This window comes from Melozone crissalis, unplaced genomic scaffold (assembly GCF_028551555.1).
Source record: "Melozone crissalis strain CALT ecotype California unplaced genomic scaffold, PUWL_Pcris_2 ptg000019l_1, whole genome shotgun sequence".
NCBI lineage: Eukaryota > Metazoa > Chordata > Aves > Passeriformes > Passerellidae > Melozone > Melozone crissalis.
Genome location: NW_026535797.1, coordinates 19,844,864 through 19,858,972, shown reverse-complemented (window position 1 = coordinate 19,858,972; position 14,109 = coordinate 19,844,864). Strand labels below are relative to the sequence as shown.

Below are 14,109 nucleotides of genomic sequence, written 5' to 3'. Positions count from 1 at the left end.
CAGATGGGATCTTCATGTTGATGCAGGGCTCCCAAGACACACATCAATGTTCTTCCCAATGATGATACCTTTTGTTGAAGCCCCAAAGCACCAAAATTCTTCCAACTAAAAAAAAAGTTATAAAACGCCAAAAGGTCCCAGTGAAAATCATGGGAAAAGTCACCAGAGCTTCAGGGAGGACGAAGGGGATGAAATCATTTGGGTCCCAGTTATAAATAATTTAACGCAGCCCAAAAAAATCTGTACAAACACATGTATAAACAAAAAAAATCTCATATTCCACAGATGTTGAGAGATTCAGCGACCTCTTGGGGGCACAGGTGGAGGATAAAAGCCTTCACAGCTTACAGGCCTACAAAAAGACAGATAATGAAAATGTATGAAAAAGTAGTAGAAAATAGAGTTCTGGAACAACACATTGCATGCAATAAAATCATATGTAAGCATAGTGTACAATCAGTAGTCATACAAGAAGAAAAACAGGCTGATTGAGCAACAGAGCAGATGCCAAGCTGCCAGAGCATTGTTCCTGTCCAAGACATTTCTTCTGTTCTTTAGTTGCAGTAATTCTACTATTACTGGAAAGAGATGCTAAAATGGTTGGTTGGAGTAAAACTTTGAGAGTTTGGTAGCTTTCTCAAAAACATACTTGCTACCTTTGCTAACTGCCTTGCTTTCTGTCCAAGGCTTCCATAAGGATTAACTGAAAGCACACATTTTGAGCTGCATTTTAGTTTTACCTGCTTGCACCTCGAGGAGGCACTCTGGGAGGCCTTTCTGGGAAAGGAAGCCTCTCTGCTTGGTGAGGAACTGGGCTGCGGCTCCTTGCTGTTTCTGGGACTTCACTGTCCTACAAAATGAAGAGAAGTGTTTACAGAACAGCAGAATCTGGTTCTTGGTATCCTCACAAAAGTGGCTACATTTTGGCATTTCTCTAAATGCAATGCCAGCTCTGAGCTCTTTTTTCAGCATGAAAACAAAGGTGTGTACTTAAGGACAGCAGAGCAGGACATAGCAGAGGTGAGAGCTTACCTCAGTGTCCCCTTCCATCCCACTGCTGACACTCAGTATACTCCGAGTGCTGGAGCGGTTACTTGCACTACCTGGAGGAAGCAAGAGAAAAAACTGATTAACAAACCCTGGGCATTTAACTGCAAATTCCTAACTCAGGGCTCTTTCTAACCTCATACTTAATTCTTGCAGATATAATTAATGCTTGTTTAGATTAATTTATTTTCACTGTTTTTTTCATATATTTGGGATCCAAAACCAGCATTTCATACAACACAAACCACAGGACCAAGCAATTCAATTATGTTTTCTTTTTAGAAGATTTCTGCCTTATCTTTCTTTATCCAGTCTTCTGGTCAAATACTCACAACCACAATCTATTCTTTATATCTGTCATATCATGTAATATGAAAAGATCTAATGCTAATATCATCTGGAAGTCAGGCAAATATTTTCACAAGGGTTACACACCCAACACTTACGTACATTTAAATTATCAGTCCCCGTATCTTTAAGAACTGCATGAAGATAGATGGCTCTCAGCACTGTCACATATTCATTCCTGGAGTGACTGCTTAAGAAGTTACTGTTCCAAATATATAACTGTTTACTACCCCCTCTTAAAACAATCCTCCATCACCGCAGAAATGTTTCCTAGTCTATTTCCAAGCTAAAAACAAGTTTGAACAAACAACCTTCAGCACCCATCTATGCAAACCCATTAAACTGTCATGGACTCAGAGTAGGGATTGTTTTTTCAATCAGTCATGCCAATTCCAAATGTGACAGGAACTCACAAACATTCCCTATACTGCTATGGCTGGTTTCAGTACTAAATAGATAACATTCTATAGGGCTGTGAAATATGGGGATACTACTATTCAGAAACCTGTACACTGAAATGGTGGCTAGAGAGGTTTTCTCCTAAGATGCAGTCCCTCCTTGCTAGCTTTGGTAAGTCTCATCAGCTGGTACAAACAGCAGCACTTTAGAGTGCTAAATCCTGTGCTAGGGTCCATTCTCAGCATCACCCCGTGAGAAAGAGCACCAGGCTGCATACAGCGAGCTCTGCAGACTTGTTAGTGCTTCTCTCACATGTGCTTGTAGGCAAGTTACTGGCTCAGCCAGCTGCCTCTGGCACCTGTTCTGGATGAATGCCAGCTGCACCTTGCCAAGAGTCACAAAGGTGGTAACCTAACAGGAAGTCAGGTTTCCTTTCAAAGGACCCAACTGGTCCTAAATGATTTCTGCAAGAATTGCTCAGTCGGCAGTAAGAGTAAGAACACAGGGATTTAATTTGCGCAAAGTAAATGTAATGAAAAGCAAAGATAATAAAAACGTGCAGACTGCCCAACCACTCAAGAGATCCCACAGTTACCAATGAAAAATGCTGTCCTTTATGTAAAACAATTGAAGAAACAACGTATAGAGACTGGCTTCCAGCCCTTCAGGCCAGAAGAGCACACAGCCTGCTGGCAGTCACAGCATGGGAGCATCCTTTCCAATAAGGCAGCAGCTGCCATCTACTTTTACGAACTGAAAACAGGTGGCATGCCTTCTCTGAGAAGGGCTCAAGAGAATTTTTTGCTCAGCTTTCAGGTTCTCCTCCTGCAGAGATGCAGACAGAAGATGCCCAAACCACTTGATGCACACCTTGAATTGCTTCTACAGTTTTGAGAACAGCTGGTCTGGGGCATGCAAGGTTTGGGGTGGCATTGTCAGTGCTGGGATTCAGGAACAGAAGTCCTGTCCCCTGGGTTGACCCCAGGGTAAGGCGTGGGAAGTGTGTTCCATCCAGCTCTCCTGTAGGGACGGTGATGCTCATAGGTTGCTTACTTGTTGTGCTGGATGTGCTTTCTGTTTTCCAGTCTCCTCGTTTTAACTCCCTTTTTGGTGGAAAAAGGTTTTTCCTGGGCGTGTATTCATATATTCCACATTCTGGTTTCCCCAAAGTATTACGAGAATGTCGAATGGGTACTGTAATTTCCAAATCTGGAAGGGAAAATGAACAGCTCAGAAAGATCTATGCAATTACAGCCTCCAAGAGACAGTTTTGCACTTAAGGACAGAGTTTAACACAATTGCATTAGGACAATCAAAACTGTGTATGAATGAATCAAGATGCACTCCACAGATGGGGACATCCTTTTCTTGGCTGTGAAAATAAGCAAAGCCGTTTCCTTAAGTTTTTGACAACTGGCACATGGATGTGCATATTAAATATCACAGAACCACAATACACATGGACACACCTGCCTGAAGAGCTTGTTAATATGGTTAGCTGCTTCACTGCCACAGAATTATCAGAATCAAAGACTGTTACCTGCACTTTTGTCTCTTTTTTGCTTCTCCATTTGCCTCCTGGTTATGCTGTCTCGTAGACGTTTCAGATTTTCCTAAAATCATCACAAGATATTCTTTTCAGGGCTTTGGATAAAGAAAGATGAGCAGCTTTCTGACAAAACCAGTATTATATTTTTGCTAACTTTGCTAAAGTTTATATATAAGTCATTATATTTTAGCTAAACTTGCTTTGCAGTCAAGCTGTAACAAAGCTTGCTAGACCTGGCTGAAGTCCAAACCATGTCAACAGGTTTTAATCTATTCCTTTCAGAAACCCATGTGTGCCTTTCAGAAGCCAAGTTTTTTTTCTGATGTTCATTATGTATGTTAAGGTCAAGTTCACATATGGGCAGTTGCACATAAGCAGCAAATTGGATTTAGAACTCTGTATTTTCTCTTTGCACTGTGACACTGGCACAGAAAAATGACCCACAACCAAGTAACTGCACTGTTCTTTCTGTACCAATGAACAGATTATTGTGACTGCAGGGACAGAAAGGACTGCCATGCATCCCACAGTGTGAGGTACAACTCAGAATTCAGGATATCCCCAATGAAGAAATGTAGCTGGGAGCAAAGACTCTTCACCATTGTGAAGCATATTACACCTTACAGTACAAAAAGGTAGGGGGAAAAAAGACAACTTTTTTCATCAGGGAAATATGTACAGATCTGAGAGGAGGAAACTCCTGAAAAGCAGAGGAAGGAACTGCTGTACCATGAAGCAAAATCCAGAGCAGAGACTTTGAAAGCTGCTCATGGCATGGGGCACAGAGCATGCCACTTCATCTCTTCAACATCAATTTACTCAAGTAGCACTGTGTTCTTCTCTGGGAAAAGAAGGGACTCTTTCTGGGTAGAGAGGACCTTTCCACAAGGAGAAAAGCTTTGCCTGTTTTGGAAGTTGTCAGCAAAATGTCACCCACTGGAGACTAGACTGCCACAGCATGAACAAAAGGCTCCAAAAGAAGCAGGCACTGGTTTTAAAGAGGGAGCCAAACTAACTTGAGAATGAAAATTTTAAACTACAACTGATAGTTCCACCAGTCATTATGTCACTGCTGCCAATTGACTCCCTCTTTCTGTTAAGGCACCCAAACACTCTGCTTTTACTAATGACTATTGCTAGACCTTGCCCAGCTGCAAAGAACAGTCCTGTAGCCATCGACAAACAGATCATCTACCAGCTAGGGCTTTACAGCCAATACATCATCTGGGACACAGAGTCTTCACTGATCTCAAATGGATGAGAGCCAACAAGTTAAATGTTCATCACAGAAGTCCCCTGCCAGCAGGTAGGTGCTAGGTGACCTCTAGAAAGGTGATTTAGCCAACTGGATTTGATCCAATTCCTTGTATATACAGATCGTCAAAAACTGATGCTATTACTGCAAGACAAACAGATCTGTAAAACTGCTTGCTGCTTACTGGGAACAGCCTTCCCATGGCAGGAGAGAACTCTGCTAGCTGGGGGGGACTATGTTAGCAGTCTTCCTGCTCCAACCAGGAAAAAAATGTACCCATGCTGAGAAGCTTGTGATATATACCTAGAGAGACAGCTGTATTTCCTAAACAGTAGCATAAGGCTGTACCTGCTGGAAGCGGAATGATTCTGATCTCTTTTTCTGGTTCAGTTGCCACTCCTTAAAATGAAGTACAGCTTCATCCACAGTGAGGATGCCCATTTTCACTTGCTCCTGTAAAGTAATCAGCTGCCGCTGACCTGGGGTCTTCATTCCAGCAAATGGATCATATATACTTGATTGAGACAGGTCCCTTACAGGCCTGACTATTGTCTCTGAGGAGAGAACATCAGCAAAAAAATTATTAAACTTGTGGATCTACCTTCCTCACTGAATACAAAGAGAGCAAGTACCCTTGATCCAGCAGACATTTAAAATAAAGAAAAAAAGATGAAAAAAAAGTATTACAGACTGAATGTTTCCTAAGTGTTTTCTTCTTAGGCCATCCTACTAATTGTCAGGTCTAAAAGCCCAGCTGAGGGGTAACATTGTACACAAATATATCCCAGGGATAAGCTCTGCTCTTAAAAATGTAATTTAAGTAAAGAGCACAAAACATATTCCTTAAAGCACCTGCTTCCTCAGCAATTCACAGTGCTTTTACCTTAGCAGTCACAAAGCTAGATTCTATCTAGGTAATCTATGTAGTTTAAGCCCAGAAACTGAAAACTCATTCCACTGATGCTGGCATTTTCTAAATCATTTGTAACATAAAGAAGAGCTCCCCAGACATGAGATGTGCTCCCCTCACACTCTGCACTCATAAAAGTTTCCAGTGTCACAAATGGTCAAAAAGATTGGGTCATTCATAGAGGACTGTTATCCCCAGAGCTTTGCAAAACAGTCTATTCTGTCATATTTCACACAAATGAAGCTACCATAACAGATCTGCTTTTGGATTACTGAAAGGATTTTCAGGGTGAACTTCTGCCTTACCTTTCTTAACCCTTCCTCTAGGGACATAAAGATTCTCAGGTCTTTGAGCCTTCTGTGCAAAAACTGCAAAAGAAACATCCTTTAGATACTGAAATGCATCTCATGAAGACAGAAATAGCAAGGATGAATACGGCAAGCATACACAATTCTGCACTGCCTTACAGCTTCTGTTACCCTTCTCAGTCCATTGAAGAAAACAAAGATTTGTACAGTAGAATTTCCTTTCTATTGACCTCAAAGAATTTAGCTCAGACACCTCTAAGAGAAATCTGGACATGATTTCTCCTTAGCTCTGTCACAGTGGGAAGAAGTCACAGAAATTACTCTCTCACATGTCATTGTGGTTCTTGTTAGAATGGAAAGCTTGGTCATATATCATGAACAAAGCTGCCTAATGAACTAGGAGGAACAATCTTCAATTTCAATAAAACCCCACCTCAGAGGGAGATACTGAGGTATAAAATCATGTCCTAGACAGATGCAGTTGAATCAATGATAGCATTACAGATCAGCAATGTCTCAATTTATTAGCTTGTGTCCTTATATCAGGATCTTTCCTACTTAGTTGGATTTGTTTATACCATTGGGGGTTAATCTGCCATGCTACTGCTTTCAGGAAGAGCAAGCTTAGGCCAAGATCTTGGGATATAACACCCCCACATTTTCAGAGTAGGCAAAAGATGAAAAAACAGATATGAAATTGGATCCCAAAGGTAACTTGACTCCAGAGTCAAATAATCCAGGGATCCTGGCATTTATTTGGCAACTGGAGCCCATGTCAATTGTATCCTACAGTTTACTGGTCTACATTTCCACTGATAACCAACTCACTTTTGGAGATGTACAGTTCATTGTCTGGCTGTGGAGAGCTAGATTCTGGTCTTGGAACAGGAACTGGAGGTCTGTTAGCCATTTCCTGTGGAAAAGGGTCTTGTTCCACTGAGTAATACACGTCTTCACCATACTGCCCATGACCTCCTTCCTCAGAATCTGGCACATCCATGCTACCACCTACAATGAAGCAGAGTTTGTAAGAATAATAACCTGGCCACTTCACTGGGCACTGCTTCCCTCCAGATGCATTATGTACCACATTCTTACCAAGCTGGTCATTTCACAGCCAAAACCACCCAGTTTTGCAGTGCCTTAGATGTACCAAAGACCTTTATGACAGGACTTGATAAAGTCATTAACCTCTAGTAGCATGTAACTGCCACTATGCCTGTACCATCTCTTCAGAGAAATAGTGAAAAATCTCCTAACTCTCCTTAAGAATTTGAGCAACAGTTAGTTTAATTAATTTCAGTTAATTAACGTACTTTAATAGTGAACAAATCAAACAGACCAATGGTTTCCAAAAGCTGTGAGATGGTCTACAAAGTACTAAAGAGAATTAGTCCTTTGTCTGAAAAAAGCTAACTATGTGGGCTATCTTATACCTAAGAGATCATGAAGAACTCTCTGGTTCTGTTTAATTGCTTTAACTGTGCTACTGCCATCCTTCCCTCAAAATAGGTCTCACCTTCTAAAAACTTGCGGAGCATTGAGTCCTTTGTAGTTATAGAAACTTCATGTCCAGCAACTGGAGTGTCTGGTTTGGATTGAAGCATCTCTACATCTGAAAAAAACAAACAACCCAGAAAAATGAACCTGTCAATTATATCCTTCAAGACATGGAACAATGTAATATGACATAATGAACTGGACCTTTACTTTATGGCGACAATCAAAGCAGCTGGGCAAATGACCAGACATTCTCCTTGAAGAAGGCTTCTAAGTTGCTATGTTCAGCCCACTCTGCACAAATTTTTTCCAGCTGCCTGATGCTTACACTTGAGGGTGACTAACAATCCTATTGAGAAGTTCTGACAAGGCTTCAAGCAGGCATTGAGTTTTGGCTATTCTTGAGCGTGTGTTGGCCAGGTGAAAGTTTTGACCTCTGGACAGTGCCCCAGAGAGGAAACCATGTGCCTTGGAAAAACAAGACATTAAAGGCAATTTTCCAATGACACATAAGATAGTGTTTATTTTATTTATTGGAATAAAGTCAAAACAGTTGGCTGAGTTAATTACTTGGATCTGGAAAGTGTTTACAGGGTCAGATGATAATTCAGCATTGAGAAAGGACTGACAGCAAACAATAAGATACTTTGTAATTCAGTGTTTTGACATAAAGAATTCTGATTTTAAAGAAAAAGGTGAGCCTCATCATAACACTAATACTAATCTTAAAACTAAAATAAAATAGGTAACCATATTCCTAATGATATTAAAAACAAGAGTGATATCAATGGATTGCTGAGGCTTATTGATATAAGTGAATTTTTGAGATATGTCTATGTCATAGATCTACTACTATGTAAACTAGATAGTTTGGGTTACATGTGAGAATTTGAAATACTTTTAACTCATTACAACAGCTTCAGTCCCCTGTTACCTTATTCTCAAACAAGTTTCTACCAGAAAAATTGACCCTGTGGTATCTAATCTTCCTTTGATCAGTCTCTGAAAAACTGTGGTGGAAGCACACCTTAATCACAATAAAGGGGCACAGTGCCACAGTATGGCTACACCTAAAATAGCCCAGGTATTATCCTCTACACCACAGCCATATCTACTCACATACAGGTAATTCCTAGAAAAAGTACTTCAAGAGAAGTTAGTTATGATTCCTTAGTGAGCTATCCTCACAAAGTCAGTAGATCCTTCAAGTCAGTACAAAAGCTTAAACCCTTTATTTGTGATGGCAGCTCTAAACCAACCAGGCAGCACTCATATTAATTTCAGTGAGAGTTTGCCTGTGTGCTGGTATTCTAAATGATATTGAAACACTTTCACTTTGAGAGAATCAATCCAAGTGCTGATAATTGCACCAATTTAAACTTATGTGTTATGATACAGGTAGATTATAAGCACTGTTCAGACAAGTTATTAATATTCTTCAGGCAAAGTCTAACAGACCAGGTAAGGAAAACACAATTTCAATAAAAGACTCCTTAATGGAAGGCAGCAGAGCTTTGTTGCAGAAGCAGCACACTAGAACTCCAGAAGAAGCAGGAAAGAGAGGCTTTCAGAGTCCAGTTCAAAAGTGCTAAATTACAGGGAGCTCAATTTGCAAGAAAATTCCATGCATAGTTTCTGGGAGATCTGGGCATTTCATGCCTGGAAGAAGGGGAGTTTGGCTTAGTAGTGTTGAGCTTGTTTTCTAACCATCCACAGGCTTTGTCAATCAACCTCATTCAGAGGTGCACTGATTACCGGCAGACCTACCAAGCATCTAGAAACTCTCACTCATTCCTGCAAACAAGAACAGCTTTGTTCCTTGCAAATCCAACCTGATTTACTGCTTGTCTCCACCTGAAGACAGAATAACCCTGGTTTTGGTAGCAAAACTATCCCTGCAGTGGCCAACAACACTTAGCAGAAAAGAGTTTATGATTTCAAGGAAAGAACCAACAGTCTTCTGGACTTCATAAACAACAAAAATATGTTTTATAGTATCATTTAATCTAAAAGAGGAGAAAACAGTCCAATATAGCCCATAAGCACAAGTGTTTCAAAAGAAAGCTTTTCCCCTGAGGCAGCACACTTAAAAACTGCAGAAACACTAGAAGTCCTTAAGTACCTTAAGGAGGTACTTAAAATATAGGAAGCTAAATTTTCTGCTCATTATGGGAATCATATAATAGATATCAGTGGGATTAAGTCAGACCAAACAGATAGGTGAGTAAGAACAGCAAATTAATTAACAGAGGTAATTAATTTGGCATTTTCAATTGGCCTCACTGAATATTAATGAAATAGTGAAAAAGTTAAACATATGCATATTTATCAGATTTAGCTCTTTATTTTTAGCAATAAGCCAATCAGATTAGAATAATGATTTTTCACTTATAATCTTTTCAGTATACATATTTCTAGATGTTCACTTTCTTTTGCTCTCAAACTGTTGCACTAGAATCTCAACTCTTGTTTTTCAGTTTCCCAGTTGTCAGTAAAATCACATCTGACAGTGTTCTTTTCTGTCAACGCCAGTTCCTAGGTACCAGTCCTCAGGAGGAAAAAGCAGGACATTGTAGAAAATTTAGTCTCATTTCTATATGTTAATTTATTTGCTCAGGGTTCAGGCAGTCCTTAAAACACTGAAGAAACAGCTCTCGATCTTGTACACTATCAATTAAGAAAAGGTACAGAGCAATTTTGTCAGTCAGCCAATGATGGAACTGCAGCATAGTTTCCTTGTGGTGAGAGCAGAAAAGCTGTAACTGAGGAACTCCTGTGTGTGAGAGAGATGAGTCTTGAGCAATCTGATCTAAACACACCTCCCATTGCAGAGGGCTTGGACTGGGTGAGCTTTAGAGCTTTTGAGCTTCCAACCCAAACCCTCCCATGATTCTGTAACTCTATGAATGTACATACAAAGATCTTCTGGGGCACCCGGGACAAATCCAGCCATGGATTCATAAAGCTCTTCATCGGAGCCTGGATTCAAGGAACATTTCATTAACAGATCAGTGGACAGGTGAGCCATGGACTCATAAACAGACTCATCCTCCTCGCCTTGCATCAGCTCTTCCTTTATGTGACTCTTTAGCATATCTGCAGTTTCCTGGAGAGGAAGGAGAGCAAAAAAGAAAATTAGTGTCTCTTAAATAAAGAATCTAGAGAATAAAAGCAAGCAAAAGATATCTCACTTTGTCATCAGTGATAGAAAAAACCTCTGAAGACAGCTCATTCCCAAAGATTAAGGCTTCTCAGGTGACTTAAATCCCCACTACAGCTGTCTGGGTCAAACTTTTGAGATATATATTTTATTAATGGGTAACAAAGGTGAAACAAGGGCTGCTGACACATTCTGAGTAGCCATTGCAGCCTCTCACCCCACCAATTTCATGTCCTACCCAATATCTGCAAACTCCCAGAACATAAGCACAGCTCATTCTAAAAATACCAATGTTTGTCAAAGGCTATTTTGGGGCACGCATAGCTAACCATAAGGGGGAAAGCTTATCACATGCAGAGCACCTGCAAAATAGCAAAGTTTTAGCTTTGATGTAGATTCAGTTTCAGTTTCTTGGCATTAGCAGCAGCATGTAACACCCAGAGTGGGAGTACACAGACCCTTTTCTGTGATATTAACAGGAAACCTCATAGCAGGCAGCAGTTCAGGCAATACAGGCAACTTCTGATTCACAGGAGAGCAGAATCTTTTCTTTTGCATTTGCAACATAGAGCAGGGGGAAGGCAGAGCTTCACCAAATCACAACACAAGGAAGCAAAAGGTAAAGCTTCATCCCATTCTCCTTCCCAAATTCCAATTATGTCACAAGCACCACCTTAATAGTTGCAATACTGCAAGATGTTCTTCCATTCCCAAATGCAGACTCATGGGCCCTCAATCCACAGGCATGTGTGTCAAAGCTGTCTACACATGCTTCCCTCCACAGTCAAAATGTGTCAGGCCAATAGTTCACACAATGCTTTACAAAGGTGCAGAGGAACCTTTGCCAGAGAGAAAATTAGGTGAGTAACAGGGTTTAATGGGATTTTCAGACATCCATACTAGTGATAGTAGTGACACTATTGCAGACGTTTGTGTGCTTTGTACTGTGCTGCACTGACAGCTCCAGCAGGTCAGTGAGGAGGACCTGCTCTCAACATAGCTCTGTCACTGTGCTGGTGGAGAGAACATGGGAGGAGCACAGTACTGCAATGAGAGGTTGGAAGGACTTCCTGCACATCTCTTACTCACCCCAATGCAAAGATTGTGATCTCACTATCTACAGTTTCTGCAGCCCTCCTGATCTCAGAATATGGAATGGCTTTTATTTATCTCTAATGTATAATTGTCAAGAAGCAAGGCCCAAGTCCAAGAACTACCCATGCCTCCTAAATAGGACTCAAACACTACAGTAATTGCCTGACAGAACCATGCTAAAGCTGGCAGATCTATCACCCAGCACTCAGACAATGCTAAGGACAATTAAACACAACTTTTCAACCTAAAGCAAAGGCAAATAGAATTCAGATGTGGTCAATGTGGCCCGAGTCAAGGAGCTCCTTGTTATTTTGAAGCATACAGGCCAGAAGGAGCTCAAACTGAAATGAAAGGAGAAATTCTATGAGTACCCAAGTACTGCACAGAAACAATTGCTTGGTGCAGCTGGAGCCAGGTCCATGTCATAATCTGGAAAAGTCAGAGTGTATTTTCTGGGGGTGGGGTTAGCTCAAACAGAAATGAACTGTCAGTTGGCATCCCTGATAGAACAAACAGTGAATGGATAGCTATACCAATGCAGGGAGAAATGGATATCAAGTGGGACAGGCAGACTACACAGATCAGCAGTGAATGAGCTAGTAAGCAATCCTGCCTATACTAAAACCAATAAGAGAGCACCTCAAATTGTATCTTCCTAAACATATTCTGTCCCCATATTACTCCCTAAAGTAAGCTGGATGAAGGGGATCTTTCTCAAGATCAGAATTAAAAGAATGCACTAAGTACCATCCACATATCCTCAGAAACTTCATTAGATGGATAGAGGAATGGAAGCCAGCATGGCAGTCTCAGCTTCCACCTTATTTGCTCTTTGCAAAAGCCCCAGGAATTTCCCTGGCTCCAGACACATACCTAACCCTCTAGCCTGAAAGTTTGCAGTGTGGCTGGATGTCTGTGTTCTACATCCTACCACAAGACACTTTATCACCCCAGCACTCCTGCTCAAGTCACACTGAGTGCCAAGCCCAGTGCCAGAGCCTGTGTGGGACGAGGCAGAAGGACGGCTCAGCTTCCCCTTACCACATATTCATCAATGAACTGGCGCAGATCCTTAAAGCCGTGCTTTTCTGCGATGGTGTTGGGATAGTGGCCGTACTTGTTGGCTACGCTGTAGGCCTGCAGTGCTCCAGGGCACGTAAGCAGCAAGGCAGTAAGGTTCTTCAGCCCGTATCTTGCAGAGAAGTGAAGCAGTGTTGGCAGCTCCTCATCCCTCTGATCTGTGAGAACAGGAGCCCATTAGAACCTAAATTTTTTTCTAGTAGCAGCAGAGCCAGTAGGTGAGAAACAAACACAGCAATCACACAGACCAAAGTAGGTGGGAAATCCCTGGAAGTACACATATGGTTTCAAAAGCAAGCCAACAGCACAAATTATCTTGTGCATCTCCAGGCTTAAGTCCTATAACCTTTAGTGGGGAATATGACACTGTAATAGCTTAAATGCATGCAGGATCACAGATTTGCAAGGACTTCTTAGACCATCATTACAAAAAGACAGCATACCAACCCAACTGCTCAGTGCCCACTGTGTATCTTAGGAGTTATGGGGTTTGGGGAAAAGGACTGGGCTGTGGAGAAAAGTCATGAGGCAAAAGAATAATGCAGAAAATCTGGGAGACATTTGGGGAGAACCATCTTTTCACTCTGGTATGAAGCTGTCTATATAGCAGCATCTGCCACAGTGCAGGAAAGTGAGAATGACAAATGTAACATAAAAGGGCCACCTGACTCAAATGGCAATTCCCTTTCTATAGACATCATCAAAATTTAGCTTCCTGGCTGAGATCCAAGGTTTTTGAGACCCTGTGCAGGTACCACCCACTGCAGTGTTAAAAATGCTTCAAGGTAAAAAAACTGATACAAAGAAAATCTATAAACCAAGTGTCTTTAAACTTACTTGCTGTCATATCTTCTTCTTCCAGCTGGTTGATTCCAAACAGGTGTAGACCACTAGCAGGAATGTTCTTCTTGAGTGACTCAGTCAATAGTTTGTCCAGGGCTTCTATGCTGTATGGCACAATTTTAAAGGCCTATAGATAAATGGAAAGCACTTTTGTTTGGTAGAATCTGGAGATTCAGTTAAGGTGAGATTTATATGGTGTCATTATTATTTAACACAATCAGAAAACAGTAGGTACAAATACAAAAGGTAAGAATGTTCAGGTCAAACAAAGAACTTGGATAGCTTCCTGGTGTAGAAACAGAGTATCATCAAGCTCAACAGATGAGAACTGTATATTCCACAAGACAGAGCACAAAGAGAAAGTCACTCATGCAACTGGAAGCACAGCAAACTTGCTTCCTACTTTCTTGGCAGGTATACACTTACTTCTGAAAGTGTTCCAATGAAATATCACTCCTGCTTTAAGTATGCACTAGTCCATTTTGAATTGTACTCATGCTGAGTTCAGCTTTTGGACTGGTTCTTTACCACAGGGAAACAGGCACACTCCCTAAGCAGAGGCATCAACCAGTACCAACTGCCACACAACTTGAGCTAAAAAGCAAGGGAAACACA

General features: G+C 41.1%; 1 protein-coding gene across 1 annotated transcript in view; it reads right to left on the bottom strand.

The window, feature by feature from the left end:
* The window catches only part of PIK3AP1 (phosphoinositide-3-kinase adaptor protein 1), a 34,047-nt gene continuing 19,938 nt past the window's right edge, over nucleotides 1-14,109 (bottom strand). The window contains exons 7-18 of the mRNA XM_054276559.1: nucleotides 13,489-13,621; nucleotides 12,613-12,809; nucleotides 10,233-10,422; nucleotides 7,336-7,431; nucleotides 6,645-6,824; nucleotides 5,814-5,876; nucleotides 4,947-5,152; nucleotides 3,335-3,407; nucleotides 2,848-3,003; nucleotides 1,033-1,103; nucleotides 741-850; nucleotides 1-352 (exon numbers count right to left, since the gene is read on the bottom strand). Coding sequence (XP_054132534.1) covers nucleotides 298-352; nucleotides 741-850; nucleotides 1,033-1,103; nucleotides 2,848-3,003; nucleotides 3,335-3,407; nucleotides 4,947-5,152; nucleotides 5,814-5,876; nucleotides 6,645-6,824; nucleotides 7,336-7,431; nucleotides 10,233-10,422; nucleotides 12,613-12,809; nucleotides 13,489-13,621 — 1,530 coding nt within the window. The 3' untranslated portion in view covers nucleotides 1-297. The remainder of the gene's footprint in view (nucleotides 353-740; nucleotides 851-1,032; nucleotides 1,104-2,847; nucleotides 3,004-3,334; nucleotides 3,408-4,946; nucleotides 5,153-5,813; nucleotides 5,877-6,644; nucleotides 6,825-7,335; nucleotides 7,432-10,232; nucleotides 10,423-12,612; nucleotides 12,810-13,488; nucleotides 13,622-14,109) is intronic.